This window comes from Diabrotica virgifera, chromosome 7 (genome assembly GCF_917563875.1).
Source record: "Diabrotica virgifera virgifera chromosome 7, PGI_DIABVI_V3a".
In the NCBI taxonomy this organism is placed as follows: Eukaryota; Metazoa; Arthropoda; class Insecta; order Coleoptera; family Chrysomelidae; genus Diabrotica; species Diabrotica virgifera.
In genome coordinates this window covers 174,494,971-174,518,936 of record NC_065449.1, presented here as the reverse complement: position 1 = coordinate 174,518,936, position 23,966 = coordinate 174,494,971, and the positions used below count along the sequence as shown (strand labels likewise).

At 32.1% G+C, this 23,966-nt stretch overlaps 1 protein-coding gene across 1 annotated transcript in view; it reads right to left on the bottom strand.

Moving 5' to 3' along the window:
* The window catches only part of LOC126887979 (microfibril-associated glycoprotein 4-like), a 36,544-nt gene that overhangs the window by 4,362 nt on the left and 8,216 nt on the right, over nucleotides 1-23,966 (bottom strand). The window contains exons 2-4 of the mRNA XM_050655943.1: nucleotides 14,220-14,349; nucleotides 9,033-9,257; nucleotides 7,777-7,998 (exon numbers count right to left, since the gene is read on the bottom strand). Coding sequence (XP_050511900.1) covers nucleotides 7,777-7,998; nucleotides 9,033-9,257; nucleotides 14,220-14,349 — 577 coding nt within the window. The remainder of the gene's footprint in view (nucleotides 1-7,776; nucleotides 7,999-9,032; nucleotides 9,258-14,219; nucleotides 14,350-23,966) is intronic.

The following is a 23,966-nucleotide window of genomic DNA, read 5'->3' as shown; positions in this document are numbered from 1 at the left end:
ACAAAATGGTGTAGGTATACCTTAAGTCTGTAGACCCAGAAGAAGCAGAGTTGTAGCTAATGAAAAGTAGGCTCTTATTCGTCAAATTCCAAATCGACTATTTCAAAGTGAAATAACCAAAAAACGGAGCATTTTTCCGGGAAAATGCATTACAACTTTTTTAAAGTGTTTAAAAAAAGACTTATTTTTGTTGTTCTGAAACTATTTTCTTGTGGCATTTTTATAATCAAGTATATTCAAATGGGAAATAAGCCACAATTTTACCTAAAAATGATTTTATTAACGTTTCGACGCCCAAGTCGGGTGTCGTTGTCAAAATACAAAATAATATTAAATAAACAAAAATGTTGTTGCTTAGTAAAAAAATCTTCTAATAATTTATTTAATCTGACTCATTTATATCGGCAATTCAGACACGTATTATACATTTTAAAGTAGACGACTTTAAAAATGATATTGCCAATATCGGCTATTCTTGAGTTGGGATTGATTTCATGTAATCGAATGAACTATCTTTTAGTAAAGTCGTCCCAGGAACGCAACTCATCAATATTGGCAATATCATTTTTAAAGTCGTCTAGTTTAAAATGTATAATACGTGTCTGAATTGCCGATATAAATGAGTCAGATTAAATAAATTATTAGAAGAATTTTTTACTAAGCAACAACATTTTTGTTTATTTAATATTATTTTGTATTTTGACAACGACACCCGACTTGGGCGTCGAAATGTTAATAAAATCATTTTTAGGTAAAATTGTGGCTTATTTCCCATTTGAATAGATTTATTTTTGTTTTAAAAAGAAACTTCTAACATTAAAAGTAAGTACGTTAGGCTCAAAATATTGTGGACCCCTTTTAGTTTTTGGTAAAAAAAAATCGCGAAAATGACTCCCTAATTAGCAGCCAAATAAAATAAACATCACCGCTTCGCAGGTTACTTTAATTATGTATTGGTTATATGATCTATAAGTTTCATTGGTTGAAAGTGCTTATTTTAAAATAATTTTTTTTATTTTGATACAATTTAATTTTTTTTTAAATATCTTAAAAATTATTAGTAGTACCAAAAATGTCAAACAGTAATAAAATGTGCGTTTTGCATTTCTGAATATTCTGGATTTCTTGTTTTCTTGTTAGGCAAAAATTGGTTATACTATGGCTGTTCAAAATTTGCAAACACTCATGATTAGTGACTTGTTTAAGCCGTTTAAACTACAGTCTTTTCAAAAATAAGCACTTTGGACCAATGCAAATTACAGATCATATAAAGAATGCATAAGCAAAGTAACTTGTGAAGCGGTAATGATTAATTTTATTTGGGATGCTAATTAGGGGGTGATGTTCGCGAAGGACCAACAATATTTTGAGCGTAACTCACTTATTTTTAATGTCAGAATTTCTTTTTAATCAAGAAAAAACCTTTTTTTACACTTACCTTTTACAAAAATTGTAATGAGCTTTCCCCGAAAAGTGCTCCGTTTTTTGGTTATTTCACGTTGAAGCATTCGATTTGGAATTTTACGAAAAAGAACCTGCTTTTCATTAGCTACAAATCTGCTTCTACTGGGTCTACAGACTTCATGCATACCCCATTTTTTTCAATCTTTTATAAGTTATAGTTTTTATAAGAATATTTTTTTGATAAAATACTTACTTTTTAATTTATTTGCGAAAAACCGTCCAGAAACATGATTTTCTTCGTTAAAAATGAACATATACACTCGCAAATAACTTGAAAAGCGTTGCCTTAGTGAAAAAACTTTATAGAACAAAACTTGCCAAGAATAGATCATTCTATCCAATTCCTGACTTAATTTGAATGTAGTGGAGTAGAAGGTGACCTAGATCATGTAATTTTTGGTTGTGCCAAAAATAATCTGGAATCCACCTTATTATATAATAATATAGTTCACATTACCGGTAAATCTCCGTTTAACGTTTTATCTGCTCTAGCGACTCAAAACAGATTAATTTACGACTGCATAATCGATTTTTTGGCCAAATGTAATATTTTTCTTTAGTTAAAAAAAATAATAATAATTTGTTTTTACTGTTTACCTTTGTTTTCTCTCCTTTATATGTTTAATCCTATTTACCGTGGCCTAGTTTTCCTGTATATGTTTTATATTATAATGTCCTGATGGGCCCCTGGACGTGAAGCGTGTGACCCTTGTTAATGTGTATGTATATATATAAAATTTTCTCTTCTTTTCACTAATTGTTGTATTGATTTCCAACTTTAAATTTATCTATTCTAGTCTATATTTAATTGAAAATAATTCATAAACTTTTTACTGCTCCTAATGAGATTAAAAAAAACATGTAACTGGCTGTATGGCAAACTGCCAAAGCCATATAAAAAAAAAAAAAAAAAATTTGAATGTATATTTTTCACCACCGAGAAGGGTGTATTCCCCAAAATGGAGGGGATGTATAATTGTTAACATTTTCTTATACAATATTAGACAATTTCAACTACCTATTCTCAAATTTTCATCCCTCTTTTATTTTTTTTAGAGGTTTTCATAAAGTTTTGTGTTCTTTGATCGGGCTACAACATATTTTCGATCAAACAGTGGGAAACCAACATTCGATGTATAGGGCTTTTCATTCACAGTCATTTGTTTCGAGCTTCTGTCATGTGTCACATAATATTAATATATTTACGTCATACGTTATTGATATATACCAATGATACAAACCAAAGACGTATGACACATGACAGAAGCTCGAAACAAATGACAGTCGATGAAAAGCCCTATTGACAATGGCGACGCCGCGCCGCTACAGTGGCCGGCGACGCACTGTGGTTCCAAAGGCCGAAAAGATGGTCATGAACTTTTAAAAGCGTATATTGTTTATACACTTCGGAATTCCTTTCGTACTTGAGGGTTATTGGCATCGCTGATTACGAATCTGGCATTACTTTTTTTTTGAAAAACAAAATGGCGAATCCAACATGGCGGAAAGAAATTTAAAATATCAATCAAAACTCAAATTTTTTTGTGAAATTTGGTATTTTAAAGTCGTTGACTACAAAATCTAACATTTTTTTAAACAAAAAATAGCGGATCTAATATGGCCGAAAGAAATTCAAAAATTCAAAAATTGAACCCTTTTTAATCTTCAAAAATTGTATTTTAAGCATCTGGTTTTGAAATTCTATATTATAAGGGATTTTGAAATTGCTGATTACCAAAACATTTTTTTTAAATACAATATTTATAGTCAATTATTTAGGTACAACCGCCCATACATACGCAAAAATGAGAATCATCTGCCAGCCATGCATAGCCAGTTATAGGCAACTAATACAATGTGATTTTTTGTCTTCTGATTTTATGTTTTGAGATTAATAAACATTAATAGCAATTTACCTTTCAAGTAGTACTTTAACACTAGAAAGTCTGGCTTAGCATACCTACCTAGAAAGACGGGTAGGGATCATTTTGGCCCCATGTTCTTTAATCAATTAAAACTCAGTTTAAAGAAATTAAATCAACTCTAGACGGTAGAATCTAATTTTATTTTTTACTTTTATTGTTTAACACATTCGCTGCCCATCAAAAACATTCGGAACACCATACAATTTGCAGTTTTTGATATTTGCCACACATTGCCTTGTTACAACCGTGGCAATGATTGGAAATATGATTTCCTTTACAAAATATTTTCAACTGATATTTTTTTCGTTTTTGAATAGTAACAGTTATAGTTTGTTCTTCGGTTGTGTGAAGAATTATCGGCCCCATACCTTGTCTCCCGAAATCTGGAACTACGTCTAGCAACACCAGGTCTACCAGGTCATTATGATTTTATATTATTCTAATGTCAAACATGTATTATAAAGGAAGCACTTATTATATAGGTGAATGATTTGGCACTGAAATACGTTTTTTCCCGTCATAAATTACCGAGTTAGGTGTTCGTTGAAATTTGCCGTAAATTTAACGTAATCATTACGTAACTGGGCTCAAACCTGTTTGCTGGGAATCTGCTTGTGCTTGTAGTCGATTCAGTTCGGTTTGTCCCGGTCTGTTATCGGGAACGTTAAGTTGATCCTTATACCTGCATATTATGACTCTGCGATTGAATGACAGAACAATTTCTTCGTCTTAAAGTTCCCTCTCCTATCGGAGGTTGGATATCATAATGGCAATGGTAACTTTGTTGGCTGCTGCTCTGAACAGTTGTAATGAACTACAGTTAAACCGTTCTCTTAGGTTCCTCAGCCAGAAGATGCGTCTTCTTCCTATGCTTTTTCTTTTTTGCATCCTTCCTTGCATAATAGTTCTCAGTTATTCATATTTTCTCCTCTGGTAATTTGAGCCAAATATTCCAGAAAACAACTGTAAACATGGAAATCCCTAAATAGGTACTTTATATTTTACCTCATGAACCCGTTTTCAGCATTTGGAACTACTGCGCGACGCAGCAGTTTTTACCGGGAGCTTGCCCAGCAAACAGACCGACGTGTTAATAACGTGAATTTTGGGTACATTTGTCACCAATATACGTAAATTGCTTACGTGAATTTCACGTGAAAAATTGGTTGGAATGTCACAATGAAAATACGTATTTAAATTACGTGAATAACTCCTCTTCAATAGACGTGTTATTTACCTTAAATAGCAATAAAATGTTTTGGAAAATTCATTTTGCAAATACGTGTTGATTAACGTATCTTTTAGGGAACGTATATATTAGTTTTCACGTGAAAGATACGTCCTCGGTTCACGTAAATAATTCGACCTTAATTAACTTATGAATCACGTAATTATTATCCTCTTCTTCTTCTTCACGTGCCATATCAGAATTATCCTACGTTGGCGATCACCATTGCGAAGGCTTCTCGATCTTCTGCAATATGGAATAGTTATACTGCATTTGATATCTGAGTCCATTCACGAAATTTTTTTAACCAAGAAATTTGTTTTCTTCCTACACCTCTATGGCCCTCTATTTTGCCTTTAAGGATCAATTGTAATATTTTATATCGACTTCCCCTCACTATATGTCCCAGATAAGACATTTTTCGATGTTCAACAGTCTTTAGCAGTTCTCTATCTTTGTTGACCTTCCTTAGTACTTCTTCATTAGTTTTTCTTGCTGTCCAGGGTATCTTCAGCATCCGTCTATGAATTCACATTTCCAATGCTTCAATTTTGTTTATAATCGATACTTTTAGCGTCCACACTTCTGCACTATACAAGAGTACGGACCAAATATAGCACTTGACCATTCTTTGTCTTAGTTCTAAACTGAGATGATTATTGCAAATAAATGACTTCATTTTCGTAAAAGTAGTTTTAGTCATTGCTATTATACGTTTTAGTTCTATATCTGGATCTAGTTGGTCCGTTATCACAGTTCCCAAATATGTCATTTTGTGAACTTTCTCAACTTGACTCTGTGACTCCGTTTAATTGAAGCTTTGCATCGGGATGTGGGTTACGACTAAACACTAAAAATTTGGTTGTGTTTGAGTTTATTTTAATGCCCATTTCCTCTCCTACATCGTGAATACGATCAAGCAGAATTTGGAGACCTTCAATATTATCTGACAGAATTACTGTATCGTCTGCATATCTTATCACATTAAGTAGTTCTCCGTTATCCTCATATAATATAAATAAAACAAGCATATTATAAAGTATTAACAATGTATTTATTTAGTAGAATTTAGAGACGTTAAAACATTTGTCTTGTATAATTATTATTATACAAGATAGTGCACCAAAAATGGCACCGACCTAAAGACACATTAAAAGATATGCCAACACAACACAGGTCACTTTTTATTTCGAACAGGAAACTTTCTTGTGTTTTTTCTAATTGCACCATCGACACTTCAACCCACGAGAAGTGAGGTAAACGTTAATACGAAAGACATTATTAGAAATAAACCAGCCTAAAATGATTCCAGGGAAAGAAAGCTCTGCACGTTTCACTTTTTGTTGTGAGAAATGTAAGAAGCTGATATTACAGGTTATGATCAACGATTATAAAAATCGATTATTTTTAAATTACAGTTAAACTATTCTACTTACTTTCAATTAGTATTACATATTTTCTTTTTGTTTTTAAACTTCTTCTATTATTAACTAATTGGTCTTACTAAAAATCCATTTCAATACCAGAATAATATAAAGAAATAATCCTATCGAAACTTGTCTATTATTCAATAAATCGATTAATTTAGTTTTCGAACCAACTATGTTAGTCATGCGATGGTCCCTGTGGTCACGTACTGTGGTCACGTGATGGTATTTACAGAAGGAGGAAGGCTTGGTAGTACGTCATCACCGCGCGCGATTTGAAAATTAGACTCAACATCATTTTAGCTCCTGTGATATTTTTAAAGAAAAAAATAGCAAAAATAGCTTCAAATCAAGGTTGGATTGCACTAGTTATGCTCAATTATTTTAAAAGCGAAATCGTAAACTTTTTGTTTGAATATTGGTATTATTAACATTACTTTTACGTGAAATACATCTAATTTTTCGACGTCCATAAAATTCAGTGAGTAAAATTCAAGCGATACTTATTTAACCAACACCGTTGTAAAAATTTTTTTCCAAAATATTTCTCAAAATTAACCAAAGGAAGTTGTTTCTGTTTCGTTATTATTACGTGAAATAAACGTACCTTTGCGATGTAACCGACATTCGCACCTATTATAAAAAACATGTAGTATATTCGTCATTATGATTTTATATTATTCTCATGTCAAACATGTATAAAGGAAGTACTAATATATAGATGAATGATTTGGCACTGAAATACGTTTTTTCCCGTCATAAATCACCGAGTTACGTATTCGTTGAAATTTGCCGTAAATTTAACGTAATAATCACGTAACTGGGTATGTTTGCTGGGTGGATAGTTTACTAATAACAATAATTCGCACATCTTAGATATAAGTAAAGACTATGTAAAATATCTCAGTAGTACATGGTAGTAACTAAGCAAGAAATATTAAATGCAGGGCTTTTGATTAAACAACAGACAATTGAGAGAATAAACAGCTCTACATACCTTGCTCTTAACATAAACAGCTAATGGGACCACTATATTGAAGTAAAACAACGTATAAGAAAGACTATATCAGTGTTGAGATCCTACGGAGAATGTAGAATAACCGAAGGAACTCAAAATGGAATATATTGACCACGTTGTTCATAAATAAACAGAGGTATTACTTGTTGCAACTCATCACCTAAGACAAGGTATTTGGAAATAGATGAACAGTGACATTTGAGACAGGATCAATACGTCTTCAACCGGACTATTCTCAATAGCTGCAAGCAAAGTGAGAATAGCCATGCTGATTGCCAACGTCCAGAATTAATATGCACAGTATAAATAAAATACAATACATTACGTCAATATTAACAGATAATAATCTAATACATCTGATCTAGTTTTTATGTTTCAATATATTATAATCATGAGCAAGACAAGATAAGTATAACATGGAAGCTCGATCTTTAAATATTTTCCAATTAAGTGAGATGTTTAATAGGGTGCACATTAACTACTATTTTATCATTCTTTTGATAAAAAGTGATAACCCGTAGCAATTCTATTATAAAAAGTAAAAACGAAAAAAATATGCAAAAATAAAATATCACTTATGCATATAAAATAGACAAAAATGTAACAAAGTTGATAACTCTGTTATTGTAATATGCTGCTAACTGTTAATTCTTTGCAGATGATACTATTTTAAACCTTAATCCAGCTTCATATAAATCTAAGAAGATATATTACCTGTCATGTGATAAATATTTTCAAGTCCAAGCCAGAATTCACCCACTAGATCGCCAAAACCGAATTTGTAATCTCTCCAAGGTAGATAAAAGTCCTGTGATCCGTCAAATCTCTTTTGAATATGAGTCCATCCACCACCCTTGGTTTCCATATCACACAGCACAGCGAATGGTTTGCTGCTGGTACGTGGTTTAATATTGTATACACCAGATTTGTTGTTTCCTAAATAGTAATTTTTATTGGTGGGTATACCAGTATTAATTCTAATAAATTATACAATATTCAATTCTAACAACTAAATAAAGCAAACAATATCTAGATAATCGCTAGACAGAAATCGCTAAAATGATCTATTTCATAGTAGTAGGGGAGCGACGTCTGCTAAATCTTAAGTCACTCGAGAGCTTTGGGGACCTATTGGGTGTAGAGGTCCCCAAAGTGAAAAGTAGGTCCTAAGACCAAACAAAAGTTAAGTAAAATTTTCCATATTAGTGGGGACTTTCCATTTTTAGTTTAATTTTCCATTTCCAACAATCGTTTTTTGAGATTATAGCGCCATCTATCCATAATTTGAAAATATGTTTCGAATAAAAGTTGCTTATTTTTACGTAAAGAATCTAAATCTGGAATAAAAATTTGGGGTTCCTATTTAATATTTTAAAGTAACCACCCACCCCACCTCAGTGGGGGTCGTGTTTGGTACCATTCGATAGATTTTTCAAAAATATTGATTAAGTGTGTTTTGCAGTTTTTCGATCTAATGTTTATTTTGCGAAATATCGCGGGATTTGTATTTAAAATTCTAAATTTACCCCCCACCCCTCTCCGTGGTGGGTCATGTTTGTTATCATTCGAACACGTATTTTTTAATTTTTCGATCTAACGTTAATTTCGCGAATTATTCGCTTTTTTGTGAAAACTTTTAACTCACCCATTTTCTTACGCCCCGCTCAAATCGTCAGATTTGTGAAATATACACTGTTTTGCATGTCCTTAACTTACCTTATATCCTTACCTTATATATTACCTTAATCTGACAATTTCGAGTATTTTTAAGGATATATTTTTTTTTCGGGGCCCCCTTAACGAACGCCCTTGTGTTAAGAGAAAATATATGGTAGAGGTACATCTGTAGGGCACCAGGTTTCTCCCCATATGATAATCTGACGCGCTCGAGTAACTGCAAGAATCCCCGCTTGGGCTCCCCTATCATAGGATAATAAATATAAACTAAATCTTAAAAAATATTGCCTCACCAGCTTCTAGGATTTCTCTGCAACTTCTTGGATGATTATTTTCTGAATTTATCGCAACTAGATTCAAACGACAAAATGGTGTTTGACTTCTACCTACCAAATATTTACATTGGTCAAACATACTTGAAATACTTGAAATAGTTTTTTCGTTTTCTTGAATTCCATTTTGCCTATCTATCCCAAATGACAACTTTAAGGGAACTTGAAAGTATTCATTTTTGGTTCCTAAAACAATTTCATAACTCTTTTTGTGAAAAATAAGTTGTGAATTAGTAACAATTGGCCAAACCAATAAAGTCGTTTTCAAGTTGGTATAAACAAGTTAAAAAACATAAAAGGACGTTATCAAAAAAGCTGAGATGGTTTAAATAATTTAACAAACTCTTTTCGGGCATTAGCTGATTGATAATAACACTGGTAAACACACAGTTTGCTGCCGGAAATTTTTTTACTGTTTCTAGGTAATTTGGGTCTGCTGAATCGAAAAATGCCACCAGATTTGCTCCATCAGATCGTTTTCAGAAAATACGACAACAGGTCACATTTCTAACATATAAGGTAATTTAACGCAGCACTACCTACATATATGTAGTGCTGCTACCCTTGAAATAAACCAAATACGAATAAAAAGTAAGATATTTATTGTACAATAATGTACTTACAAAAATCATCACACATATCGGCCAAAAAAACTTAACTTTTCATCTAACCTAACCGGCGTATTAGGCGTCACCTAAAAACTCCCTTTTATATGATTTTCTTGCAAAGGCTTTAAAAGGACGGTCCCTTTGAATACTCCAGCAGTAGGTAATCCGCCGTCATGTGATCTCCCTGATACCCCTCGTCCATCGTTTTGATATCTTGGTGAAGATTTTCTGGGAAACGGTCTAAGTGGCTGTAAATTTAATGAATTTTAATACTCATATGACAACCGTGTTTGTTAAAATTGTTGAGCATTTATTCCACTCTAATGCCCAATTGGTATACTTCCATATTTGTTGCCATTATATAGAAGGACACACTTTAAACTTTGTTTGGAACTGTCGATAAAAAGACGCCAGTGATCTGGTGTATACTTCGATACACCCATTTTTTTTCTAACAGTCCTTTAATATTGTTATAAAAAACCATATCATCTTGCTGAGAAAAAAAGGCAAAAGATCTTTTTTCTCTATAACGGTAGTATGTAATTTTGGTGTCTGGGTGAAAAATATTCTTTTCTTTTACTCTCGAGGTAAGTAACTCGGAAGAATCCTTTGAAAGGTTCAAATTTCTGATAAGATCGCTTAGCTCTTCCTGAATAAAGCGCTCAGGACGTGTTGAATCCCCTTCAAAATCACTGTCGTCTTCCTCTAATCTATTAGTCTGCAGTTCGTCAAATAACCTTTCAACATTATCCTCTGGTAACATAGGTAGACTGCTAAATATTGGAATGGGTATCTGCTCAATTTGATGTGGAATTGGTCTTATTGCTGAATCCAGGTTAGGATATGTTCACGTATGTCGATTGTTATGATTAATGCCCTTTATATTCACAAGACAGAAATAGCAATCGTCAAAATGATTTTCTGGTTCCCTCCATACCATTGGAAAACCAAATTTAAACATTTTCATTGTCCTTTCGTCCACTGTCGCAAGTTTTCAATACAAGTTTTGCACACTACATATGGAGCTCAGGATTTATCTTGATCTCCTAAATGAACACTAAAATAGACCCTTTTGTTCATTTGCCCATTTGTCTTAGAATATGTTAAGTTTGTTTATAATTATAGTAGTGGAATATACAGAAATGTAAGAATATTTAAGTATTTGATAAGTATGTTATATCTCGAAAACTAGAGCTGAAACAAAGAAAAGGTTTGTATTTTTGGAATCAGCACATATGAATTAACTAAAATCAGTTGATTTTTTTTCGGCAGCAAGACAAAATTTTTTTTGTTGGGCTGTGTAATCTGTATTGTAAAATCTATTTTATAAAATTTTAATGCCTTAAGGATTTTGATGCCTGATGCCTGTTATATCAACAGACGAAATCAGGAACGCATTGAGAAAAATGAAAAGCAATAAAGCTCCGGCAGAAGACAATATCGTTATAGAAGCCGTAAAGATTGGAGAAGCCAGACTTTTAAACAACATAAAGGGATTGTTCAACTTATATCTGCACCAGAGTGAAACACCTAAAAGCTACCACAGTGCATTTACCGTCTTATTACACGAAAAGGGCGATCCAATGGACCTCGAGAATTACCGGACCATAAGCCTATTAGACCACCTCTACAAGTTATTCACAAGAATAATAACAAATAGACTGGAAACAAAATTGGATTTTTACCAACCTAGATAACAGGCAAATTTTAGGAAAAACTTTGGCGCTAACGACCACCTACACTGCATAAAATGAATTATAGAAAAATCTATCGAATACAACCGACCATTGGTCTTGGCTTTCGTAGACTTTCGCAAAGAATCTGATACGATAGAAATTAACAGCATAATTAGAGCATTGTAGGAAAGTCGTATAGATTATCGGTGCTCGAAACTGATAGCGAACATATACAAAAATGCAACCATGACCGTCCGACTACACAAAGATACCAAATCTATAAAAATCAAAAGAGGAATTAGAGAGGGAGACACGTTATCTACCAAACTCTTTACGGCAGTAGTTAAACATGCTTTCAAACAATTGGAGTGGGACGATAAAGAAATAAATGTCGACGGTGAAATGTTCTCCCATCTACGATTCGCAGACGACATAGTTCTTATCACAGACTACTTAAAAGAGATTAGAACTAAACTATGCTTACTGAGTTAGATGCCGCCTGTAAAAAAGTTGGTTTAAACATAAATTTTGGAAAGACACAATAAATGACAAAATTAGTACCAAGCTAAAATCCAAAAGTCGACGTCAACGAAATAGCATTGGTCCATAAAGATAAATACTTAGGGCATGAAATCCAAGTTGCCAGGGACAATAAAATTGCTGAATTACAGAGAAGGATCACCTAAGTATGGGCCGCATATGGAGCTCTATCAGACATCTTCAAGAGCAACTTGCCAAATTATTTGAAAAGGAAGACGTTCAACCAATGTGTACTTCCAGTCATGACTTACGGCGCCGAAGCATTATCGTTGACCCAGGTCACAGCAACGAAATTTAGAGTGGCCCAAAAAAGAATGGAACGGTCAGTACTTGGACTGACTCTCAGAGACAGTGTCAGAAACGAATAAATCAGAAGAAGGACAGGCGTCACAGATGTCATAGAGCAAGTAGCATAGCTGAAGTGTAATTGGGCGGGCCACGTAGCCAGAATGAAGGACGGGAGGTGAACCCAAAAAATTACAGTGTGGAGACCAAGAAAAGACAGAAGAAGTAGATGTAGACCACCTACACGATGGACAGACCAAGTCAAAATGATTTCTGGGAATTGGTTGCAGAAAGCCCAAGATCGACAAAACTGGAAGAAATTAGGGGAGGCCTATGTTCAACTTTGGATGCAGAAGGCTGGATGATGATGATGATGAATGCCTTACGCTAAATACAGACAACACACCGATTTTGGACAGCCGATTTTATATCGGCCGTCCAAATTTATATAGTGAAGTACATTTGAAAACGGGACCAAACTTTCACACCGTCGGATAGGGATGGGAAAAACCTACCGGTTATAACCTAACACCGGTGTTTTTAATCCGCAATAATCGGTTTTTCCGGTTGTTTATTTTATTCCGGTTTTAACCGGTTTTTCCTTTTTAAAGTAGTAACCGGTGAAAAACCGGGTTAGTTACCAATGGAAAAAATAAAGGATGCAGAGAAAAATGGGTAAGTTTTTTTATTGATATTATGGGGTCCATATATTATATTAATCCACCCTCATATTTTACAGAAAAACGTTTATAAGCTGATATAAAAGCAACTATAAGCTAGACAGCTAGTACTTTATTATTCTTCAAACCTAGTATTAGCTGGACGATAAACACGTATAGATCGACTGTCTTGTCATCAGTGTGTTAATGTTGTCAATTACTGTAAATATAGGGCAAACTCTCACAAAAATTATCAAGAAAAAAATAACAGGTCTAATCTACGTCCACCAAATTCCAATAGACAGAATGATCAACTACAGCTACCTCGGCACCATAATGAATGAAAAATGAAAAAAAAACAAGGATATAAGAGCGCTTCAGCCGGATGAAGGGCTCCTTCAAGAGCCACAACCTCGTTCGTGATATAAAAGTAAGAATGCGGCGATGCTACATATTTTCTGTAATTTTTTACGGTGTCTATTAGTGGATCTTAAACTAAGATATGTGAACAAAATTGGATGGTTTTGATATGTTGCTATATCGGTAAATACGAAAAAATATTTCGTGGACTGATCGGTCGTAAATGAGGAGGTGTTCAGATGAAGAAAGATTAACGGAGACCAACATCAAATCTCAAATCTACAGATTTTGAACACATGATGAGAAATAAATCCAGATATGAACTGCTACAAGCCATCCTGAGCCATTTAAGTATCGATCGATTATATTAGTAGCTATATACTCGTATTTTTTCAACACTATCGATATCGATAATATTGATATCGATTCTTATGGAGTATCGCAAACATAAGTGCATATACATAAATGTAACATTTTAACCTAATGAGTATTGGCAATTGATTAAAAAAAACCGAACACCGGTTTTTGGAATAACGGTTTTTCTTACCGGGTATAACCACCAGGTTAAACCGTAAGTAAAAAAACTGTATAACCGAAAACCGGTGTTTTGTCAACAACCTCCATCTCTATCGCCGACCGCTCATCCGTGCCGGCGTGTGCGAAATGTTCCGTTCTAACATGTGGTTCAGTATCGGAATTTGGACGGCCGATATAAAATCGAGCGTACAAAATCAGTGAGGGTATATTTAGCGTTACGCTCGTTTCACACACTAAGAATTTTGAACGTTCGATGGTTGAAATACATGACATTCCTACAGTAGCTCGAGAACCTTTCTCCCGTCACCGAAGGTTTCAAGCCATCGCACTTTCAAAATTCTTAGTGTGTGAAACGAGCGTTAGGTGTGAACCTGAACCATATAACATTTTGTATTAAATAAGCTGAGTAGCAATAACGTTTCATGAATGTATAATGAAAAAGGGTATATTTATATTGTCTCAAAAATCCAGCAAGAACTTTACCTAAATCGATCTCTTCAGTTTGGGGATAGAGAAACCTTCCAAAATCACTTCTCAACGAACTGGTTTTGCTTTCAAATTTAACGTCCAATAGTTTTGTTAATTTTATATCGGTAGGGGCAGCAGCAGTTAACTAGAAAAAATAAAATTAATTTTGAATTTTTAAAGTAAATCAAATGTACTATACTAAGTTTACGATCAAGATGCAGTAGAAATAAAGAAACCAAGATACGTTAAATGCTACTAGGAGCACTTCTGAATCATAATTTACAATGTATTGTCATAGATAAAGAAAGGCAGATAGGAAGACGAAGAAAATCTAATTATTTAATGGTATAATAATTTGTATGCATAAATTTTGTCAATTTGTATTAAGTTAAAATAGTTAATTTTTAAAATATTTATTTTTTTCATTAACCATGTAAAATAGGAACCGATTGAAATTACCCAGTATTGTATTGTTAGATATAAGTTTTTCTTTAAATAATAGTAAAATAATTCTATAAATTTTGGACAAATGTCATAATGTTACCAGTGCGGTTAGATTCGATAGAAAGTGCTTTTAAGAACAATTTGCGAGTGGATGAGAATATACGAAAAACGTTGTTGTTATCGGAGTTTACCAGAACTATTTGGAAAAAGTCGGAATTTCCGATTTCCTATAAAATATAACCTCCTAAGTCCATAGGTCCAGCTAGCTGGACAATATTTACTAATTTATTATACGGTGACTATTCGGCTTGCGCATCGCTGCGTCCTATATTGCAGCATATTGGACTTCCTATTTATCAGTAAAATTTACTCGTTTGAAAAATTTGACAACAGCGTCTACCTCGGTAGTTTGTTGTTACTTGTGGTGAAATTTTTTAAGTTATGATGGTAGCTCCACAAAAATACAGTAAGTTGTAGTGTTTTTCTGTACTTTACAGTATTTATTGTTTTTAATGCATGTTACTTGATAATTGGACGTATTTGTGGTAAATGCATATTTGAAAATAATTACAACTGGACACGTCAGGGTCCCTCTAAACTTTTGTCCACCATTTTGGACATTGGGACTTAGTTATCAAAATATGTTACCATACTTACGTTTTTTAAGTTTAGTTACAAAAATAGTAAAAGGATATTGATGGAACGTGAATTGGAGGCTATTTTGACAGATAACGACTTTTTAGTCAGTAAAGATAGCGATAATAATTAAAGGAAATGGATTTACAGGAATTTGAAGGTGTATTTTGGAAGGTTACTAGCTCTAGGTGGTAAGACTGCAAGTGGGAGACAAGCCAGTGCGTCTATTTCAAGAGAACCAGACATCTGAAGATGAAGTGGCCATAACTCCTGTAAAAAGTTTACAGTTTACCAGTTACCCCCTATAGATATAAGAAAAACCTGTAATGACCATTTGCCAATATGCTCTGTCAGAAATCGCGTTGCCTAAACCTCTTGAATGCACTAAGAAGACGAGATTCTTTTGTAGAAAATGCAAAATGTATATGTGTATTCCTCATGAACCAGAATGTTTTTCAGCTTCATACTTAAATTATATGAAAGCTAGGTCCTGATGTCCATTATGCTAGACCTATCATATTATATGTGTCAAATAATTTTTTTATAGTTTTATAGATTTTCGTTTATTGTTTTCACAAATGACGAGAGAAAATAGAAAATATTATTAAAATATTAAAAACCTTTTTCTTGGGGCTGAAGAGGATAAAAAAGTAATAAAAATTGGTAATTTGGATACGGTGAGATATGAAGAAGAGGTATATTGGTGTTGGCCAATAGAACTGAAGGGATGTCATTGATAGAAGGGGAAATCAGCCGAAGACAGTTGGTTGGCAAGAGAGAAGAGAGGAGTGTATTTCCGATAGCTGAAAGGGAAGTTAGTGTTGAAGGAGAAGTAAAAAAGTGTCGGTCTTCGTTAACCAAAGCCTTATATGCACCCGTAAACACAAAGTATTAAGTAAAAGTATTTTTAAATTAACAGTAAATTCAGTGAAGGCAGATGGTAATAGCTGTAACAAGGTATTCTGATCTGTATAGTCTCTCTATTAATATTCTCCGTAGCGACGATTTCGGTTCTTTGGATTCATTGACGTATACATAAAGACTCCAGTGGAATTGGACATAAACTTTTACATAAACAATTTCGTAATTTTTTAAATTGTTTTGTGATTTACCTGTTTTAATTCATTTTTGTATCTATACTGGGTAACTTTCTAATTTACAATAATTTGCGATATTTTTCAAATTTGTTTACATTTATTTGCATAATGATTTCATAGATTGTTTGTTTTACAATTTATTTTATTAGTAAAATTTGTGTTTAATTCTTTGGTATAATCATTTTTTTTAATATACAGTTATAATTTATTTTTGAATTTTATTTTTCTATGAGTTTTCTCTGAGTATTGGTTTTGTATTTCTGTGATTGAATGACGTAAAACCAGATAATGTATTAATTTGAGCTATCCCAATAAAAGAATTATTATATAATAATAATTAAAAATAAAGGTAAGTGTAATTTAAATGCTTACATAATCTATGGAAAATAAGTAGAATCAAAACAGTATATTCATTGCAAATCTAAAATCATGATTTCCAAAATGTATACATTGTAAATTATGATTCGGGAGTGCTCCTAGTAGCATTTAACATGTCTTGGATTGTATATTTCTATACTGCATGTTAATTGTAAATTTAGTATAGGTGGCATTTGTGGAATATGTGACAGTGGAATATATGAAAAACGAGCCAATAAGCAATCAAATTGCCCGTGTGAAGCCATATAAAAGTTATTATATTCTTACTTAACCTTCCGCAACTAACATAGGTTTTCTGAACATTAAAGCAAGAACCATTATCATGCCCGCTCCGTTCGGGCACGTAGCGTAGTCTCCGAAAAACGATTTTACAAAGAGTTGTCTGATATTATACGCTCCGGAGAGTATGAATTGTTCATATTTAAAACCATTAAAATCAATATTTTTCGGAAACGAAACGCTACGTGCCGGAACGGATAATATGATTATTGCTTAAAGCTAGCATCCTTCTCAGAGACCGTCATAAAAAAATGTTTCCATTGACACACTTTCAAGTGTAGGGTTCTGTTTACTGATTGCAGAAGTGAAATTAAACAAGAATGATACTTGTTTTTAATTTATTAAGCCTCTTAAACATTAGTAAAATACCAAAGAAATGAAAAACAGTTACATAACATCTAATTTGTGAAAAACAAGCTCAATTGTTCCAATGTCGATTTTTGAAGTTTGCTTTACCTTTTACTTCTTGTGGTATATTATGAACCCTCTGTATAAATCATAATTTAAATATGATGTTATTAACCTTTAGGGTATTGAACATACATAAAAACAATAGCTTATAGTTTGTATCACATGTTTATTACGAGTGAACTTGAACTATATTTGTTATGGTTCAGATAGGTATAAAAACACGCTGAGCAATCAGTATGGATATATATAGATATACAAATAATTATTAGAAGTTAGTATGTAGTAAGGCGAGGCGCTATGAATCATTAATGTTATTGTTTAGATATTGGATACCAGTGAATAAAATATAATGTATAGTAAGACGTGTTTAGTCTTTTTAATTAATTAGAACCAGAAGGCAGTAACAACACACTATTTAATACATGGCTGATCCTGCAGATTAGAGGAGGTCTTCTGAAAGGAGCAGAGATGGCGGCAACAAATTGGAAACGGAGACGGCGAAGATGGACAGGAAACCCAGTGAGCGACAGTCTAAAGACAAAGTGGAAATAAAATGTAAGTAAGAATATCTATCTTTATTAAAAATGCTTCCCTCGTTTTATATTATTATTGAACATTGAATATTTATCTTTTATGAAGTATCGATTTTTTTTTAAGAATATCTATAAATTTTGAAATATGAAGTGATTTTTGAATTGAATATTTTTATAGAAGTTTATTATATATGCTATTCTTGAATTTTTATTGAATTTTGAATTGTTATTAAATTTATTTGAAAAATCTCTATCCGATTTCGATTTTTAGTATGGTTATTTTTAAATATTGTATGGAATATCGAATTTTTTCCAAAAAAAATTCTATCGAATTTTGAGATTTGCACTGATTTTGAATATTTTTATCTAACTTTTGCATAGGCTGTTTTTGAATTTTGAATTGAATTTGTATCGAATATGTATACTATTATTGAATTTTTATTAGCCATTTTGTTTTTATTATTGATATTTATTGATTCTATAGATACATTTTCATCGATTTTGTGTTAAATTTTGTATGAGATGAACCTGAATTAATATTTTTTTGAGTGATAAATGATATTTTTTTAATGAATAATGATTAGTGATGACATACGTTGATATAAGAGCTTTAAGACAAACATTGCTATAAGCAAGAGATATATTTTTAACGAACCGACCTGAAGAGTCGAGATAAAGAATCTGGAGGACTATATAGATAAGAAGAAGAACTAACAATATTATAAGCTAAATATTATGAGGCAACTAGAGACAATAAGAAACCCAATGCTCTTGTCAAATTAGGAAGGTACTAATGATTTATAGAAGCTTGAACGCTTATTAGAGACCCACTCTGTGTTTTGAAGGGTACCTATTTTATTCATGATTATTCGTGAATAAACAACGGCCTCAAAGCAAGGGATTGAGGTTGTGATATTTTTAGAAGAATTTGAACCGCATAAAATACCTATTTCGTGTTTTGAGTTAACTATACCACCTTAATGGTGCGTACAGATCAGGGCGAAAATTCGGGTTAATATTGGCGGAGAACTAAGACATCCGAGTGAAGCCTCTTTTAGTAAGGTAAAACGAAGGTATCGGAGCTAGTATATGAAGTGATGATTATGATGTTATATGAAATGATATATGAGATAAATGATATATGATTGTTATATGAAATATGTATATGAAGATGAATTATGTACACTGTAGAAGTGTTATTATGTGGAGAAAATGAAGAAATATAGTTGTAGTACCAGACAAGAAGAAGAAGAGAAAAAAAGATAATTTTTTTATTAAAATATGTGGGAAAATGAAAGAAGACACATAAAAATTGCAAGAAAAGAAGCAAAATTAAGAAGATATTAAGCAAATAAGTAGCTAATCATTGAAATATGTCTAAGAATTAAAGCTGTAAATTTTTTTTGCTCTAAAGTAATGTAAATTATAAATAACTTATTTTTAAATGTATATAATGAATTCAGGTTAAATTTTCGCGGAAAATGGAAGTGTTTGAATTAGGGATAGACAATATCTTACAATAAGTGTTAGTAGATAGTAAGCAAAGGGACACAGAAAGTGAAATTTTTAGACATTCAGCAACATAGATTAAATCTTTATGATAGGTACAAGAGAGTTATTGGAAGTTTTATAGAGACATATTAGAAGTTTTAGAGAGATTGCATTTTTATTATAGGTACATTATTTTAAAGTTAGTAAGACATATATAAATAAATCAAAAGAAGACTGAAACAGGAATTATTAATAGAGTAAAGGATACATTTTTTTTACTTATTCGAGTAATATTAGCTTAGCTTAGGACTTTTAGTTAGATACGAGATTTTTATAATTATTTAGGTAGATTAGATTATTCCCCTGCTTATAGGAGATGCATATAGGCACTAAAAGACTATATTAAAAATCCCGATAGGTTTAGTCACTGTTTTCATGTGGACACTGTTTTGTAAATGGAGAAAAGACTCAAAATCAAGACGGAACAGAAAGTGAATTAGTGATAATAATAAACAATTTTTAGGATTAAAAAAAAACTCTGAAACGTACCATGTTACAGTTAGTTAGGATAGTTAGGAAATTTAATTTTTGAAAATAGTATTAGGTAACCATAAACATTTTGTAAAAGGGAAAGAGGAATATACCGTCAAATATTCTTCTTCTCTTCTTAGGACTTTCTTTTTTAAAAACGGCGGAGATGTGGTATATTATGAACCCTCTGTATAAATCATAATTTAAATATGATGTTATTAACCTTTAGGGTATTGAACATACATAAAAACAATAGCTTATAGTTTGTATCACATGTTTATTACGAGTGAACTTGAACTATATTTGTTATGGTTCAGATAGGTATAAAAACACGCTGAGCAATCAGTATGGATATATATAGATATACAAATAATTATTAGAAGTTAGTATGTAGTAAGGCGAGGCGCTATGAATCATTAATGTTATTGTTTAGATATTGGATACCAGTGAATAAAATATAATGTATAGTACGACGTGTTTAGTCTTTTTAATTAATTAGAACCAGAAGGCAGTAACAACACACTATTTAATACATTCTGGCAATTGGTTATAAATTATCAGACTTGTTCGTACGTTGTTTCGTTAATATAAAATATTTTTTCATCGAGTGTGTCACGTCCAACATCGGTCTCTGAGACAAAATTTGCCGATAATTGCATATTCACTTGACACTAAAGACTCAAACTTCAACACTAAAAACAGGCACCCGAATCAGGCAGCTACTGATGGCGGCGAAGATACACAACTAACAATTTTGATATAATAGTAAAAATAAGTGGTCCGTCTCACAGACCGAATGTTAGACACGGAAAGTTAACATAGTACCTATAAAACTTCAGATTATTTAAATTGTACCTACCTACCTAGTAAATAAGATAAATATTAAAATTTTCTAGATTTGTAATGCTACAGTAGTTACAAGATATTCACAAAATGTATTCAACATTTAACCAAAAATTATAGTAAAAAAATCGCCCCAAACTATTGGACATTTGGTTTTCATTTTTTAAATTACTACAAAATCATTGTTATTCTCTCTGCTTTAATATTTATGTGCTTTTTCTTCATCATCTTGATAATTACTGACTCGGAAATACTTTATGAATCTGGGTGCGTGTTCAAAGAAGTGGCCACTCCGGATGATTCATAGCAACTTGCCTTCATTTTTTGGCCCTTAGAATTTTAAGGTCTTCTTTCACATAACCAATCCATCTTCTACGTGGCCATCTTATACTTTGCTGCTTTCTAAATTTGATAATGTCTTTTTTTTCACCCAGATGGACTTAATATCCAGCCCATCTTAGTCCGTACGGCTACATGATTCGACGTATTTTTTGTCGAAGATATCAAGAAGTAATAGAAGTAGCAAGAGAAGAAGCCATTGAAGGGAAAATGGCCAGAAAAAGTTTAATCACAAAAAGCAATATTGGTAAACAGCAAATTAGAAACAATATAGAAAATCAAATAAAGGAAAATAAGAAAGCTTTAGCATGTAAAACATGATCGACGCATAGTAATTATAAAACCTAAAATCGTAGATGAAAGCGATTTAAGACTAATAACACACCTTTATTACAATTATTACAATCAGCGAGCAATAGTAAGAATTGAAAAAGAAACATCTGAATAAATGGAAATAAAGAGAGGAGTCAGGCAAGGCTGTATACTGTCACCTCTAGTATTTAACGCTTATTCTGAAAAGGTAATGCGAGAAACTCTGGAAGGTGAAACAATCGGCATAAGAGTAAATGGAGTCTTGGTTAACAACATCAGATATACAGATGATACAGTAATAATAGCCGATAGTTTACAAGACCTGCAAAGACTCATGAGTAAAATAGTAAGGTGAAGTATAGAGTACGGACTCTCTCTTAATATCAAAAAGACGAAGTTTAGGAAAATTAGTAAAAAGAACCAAAGTACTAATGAAATCTTGATAGTAGAGGGCCAGCAGATCGAAATAGTAAAAAAGTACACTTACCTAGGAACACTTATAACAGAAAATAATGACTACACTGCAGAAATCAAAGTCAGAATCGAAAAAGCACGTTCTAATTTTATGAAAATGAAAAAGGTCCTATGTAGCAAAGATTTAACATTAGCTCTCAAAGTACGCCTAACAAAATGTTATATATACAGTGTGCTATACTATGAAGTGGAATCATGGACGTTGAATATAGAGACAATGAGACGACTTAACACCTTTGAAATGTAGACCTATAGAAGAATTATAAAGATTTCCTGGGTAGACAGATTTACGAATAATGAAATACTGAGAACAATAGGTAAAGAGAAGGAAGTTGAACTTACAATTAAAGAAAAAAACTACAGTATGTCGGACATGTGATGCGGGGCGAGAAGTATGGCATCCTGCGACTCATAATGCAAGGAAAGGTAGATGGCAGAAAATGCATTGGAAAAAGACGAATTTCATGGCCGAAGAACCTGAGAGAATGGTTTGGATGCATCTCAAAACAACTATTTAGAGCTACTACCTCAAAAGTTAAAATAGCTATGATGATTGCCAATCTCCGTAGTGGTGAAGGCACCTGAACTGAAGAAGAATAAAAAATCTTACTAAGAGTGACTGACTACAGGCGACCAAGAAGATGCTGAAGGCAGAGTAATGAAAAAAAAAAGATTGTGAAAAAAAACAAGTATATCTTAAACATTTTATCTGTATTTTTATTTAAATATTAAACTAATTTTAATATCTATAATAATACCAAAAATTTAAAATAACGTTAATACGTCTTTTTTATGAACTGTGTCGTATCATACAAACTCTAAAAAACGTCGTTTTTCGACAAAAAATTTATAGTATATATAAATACTAGCCTTTCGATTTTTGCAAAAAAATGTAAAGACAGAACTTAATGAAGAACTCAAAAGCAAGAGAGGCATCGAAAACGTTAAGATACTGCAGATGTAATTATAGTCCAGGGCGGATCTGTTTTGAGATGGACGTTGAGAGGTAACTCAAATTTTTTTGCAGAAATTGCTTGAAAATAAATCAAATAATAATATTTGAGTTATCCTCCCTTTTAAAAAGGTCCGGAACATTGTTTAAATAATCAAAATGTCAAAAATTTAAGGAAAAATTCGATTTTTTTCTTGGTTTTTTGATTATAACTTTAAAAGCATTCATTTCTGCGAAAAGTTGTACTAACATAAAAGTTGAGAATTTAAATTTCCTACAATATAAAATGGGTTGAAAATTTCAAAAATAGTTACCCTGGTTGCAAAATAGCAATAATTGCGAAAAAACCATACAAAAAAAGTATTCGCATTTTACGTCTTTCAACCATTTATAATACACTTAGGACATTCATGTTTCACCCAGAAAAACTTTATGATACAGTAAAACAATACTGTAAATTTCTTTAAGATCGGCTTAATAGATTTTGCAAAATAAATTTTGAAATCCAGCTTTCGCAAAAAAAATTCATTTTTTCAAAATGTTACAGGACTGAAAATAAAGCAGATAGAAACTTTAAAAAATTTTTTGCTTATAGAAGTGTACTGTACTTTTCATTTGCAATTTTCAAAATTAAAATCGATTAATTACCACGGCGTCAGAAAATTTTTGAAATAAACAATAATTTTTGGTGCTACGCGCAGGACAACGGTGTTCGATTCACACAAGTTGATTTCCACCAAAATTTCTTCCAATCTTTATCTAATATATTATTTTCTTACTCTATATTTTGTTGTATTTTAATATTTTAGTTCCACAAAAATCAAACTAATTTTATTATTGTTTGTGTAATATTGTTTAAACAATTGCATATGTTTAAAAATAATAAACTTTTATTATTTAAGTTAAAATATATGAACAAAGAAAGTTTTTGCTAATAAAAGTGTTATTTCAAAAGATAGAGTATGTGTTTTTATTTTGCAATAAACAAATTTATCTATTTATATCGAAATGTAAAAAAATTAAAATGTATCAATCATTATCA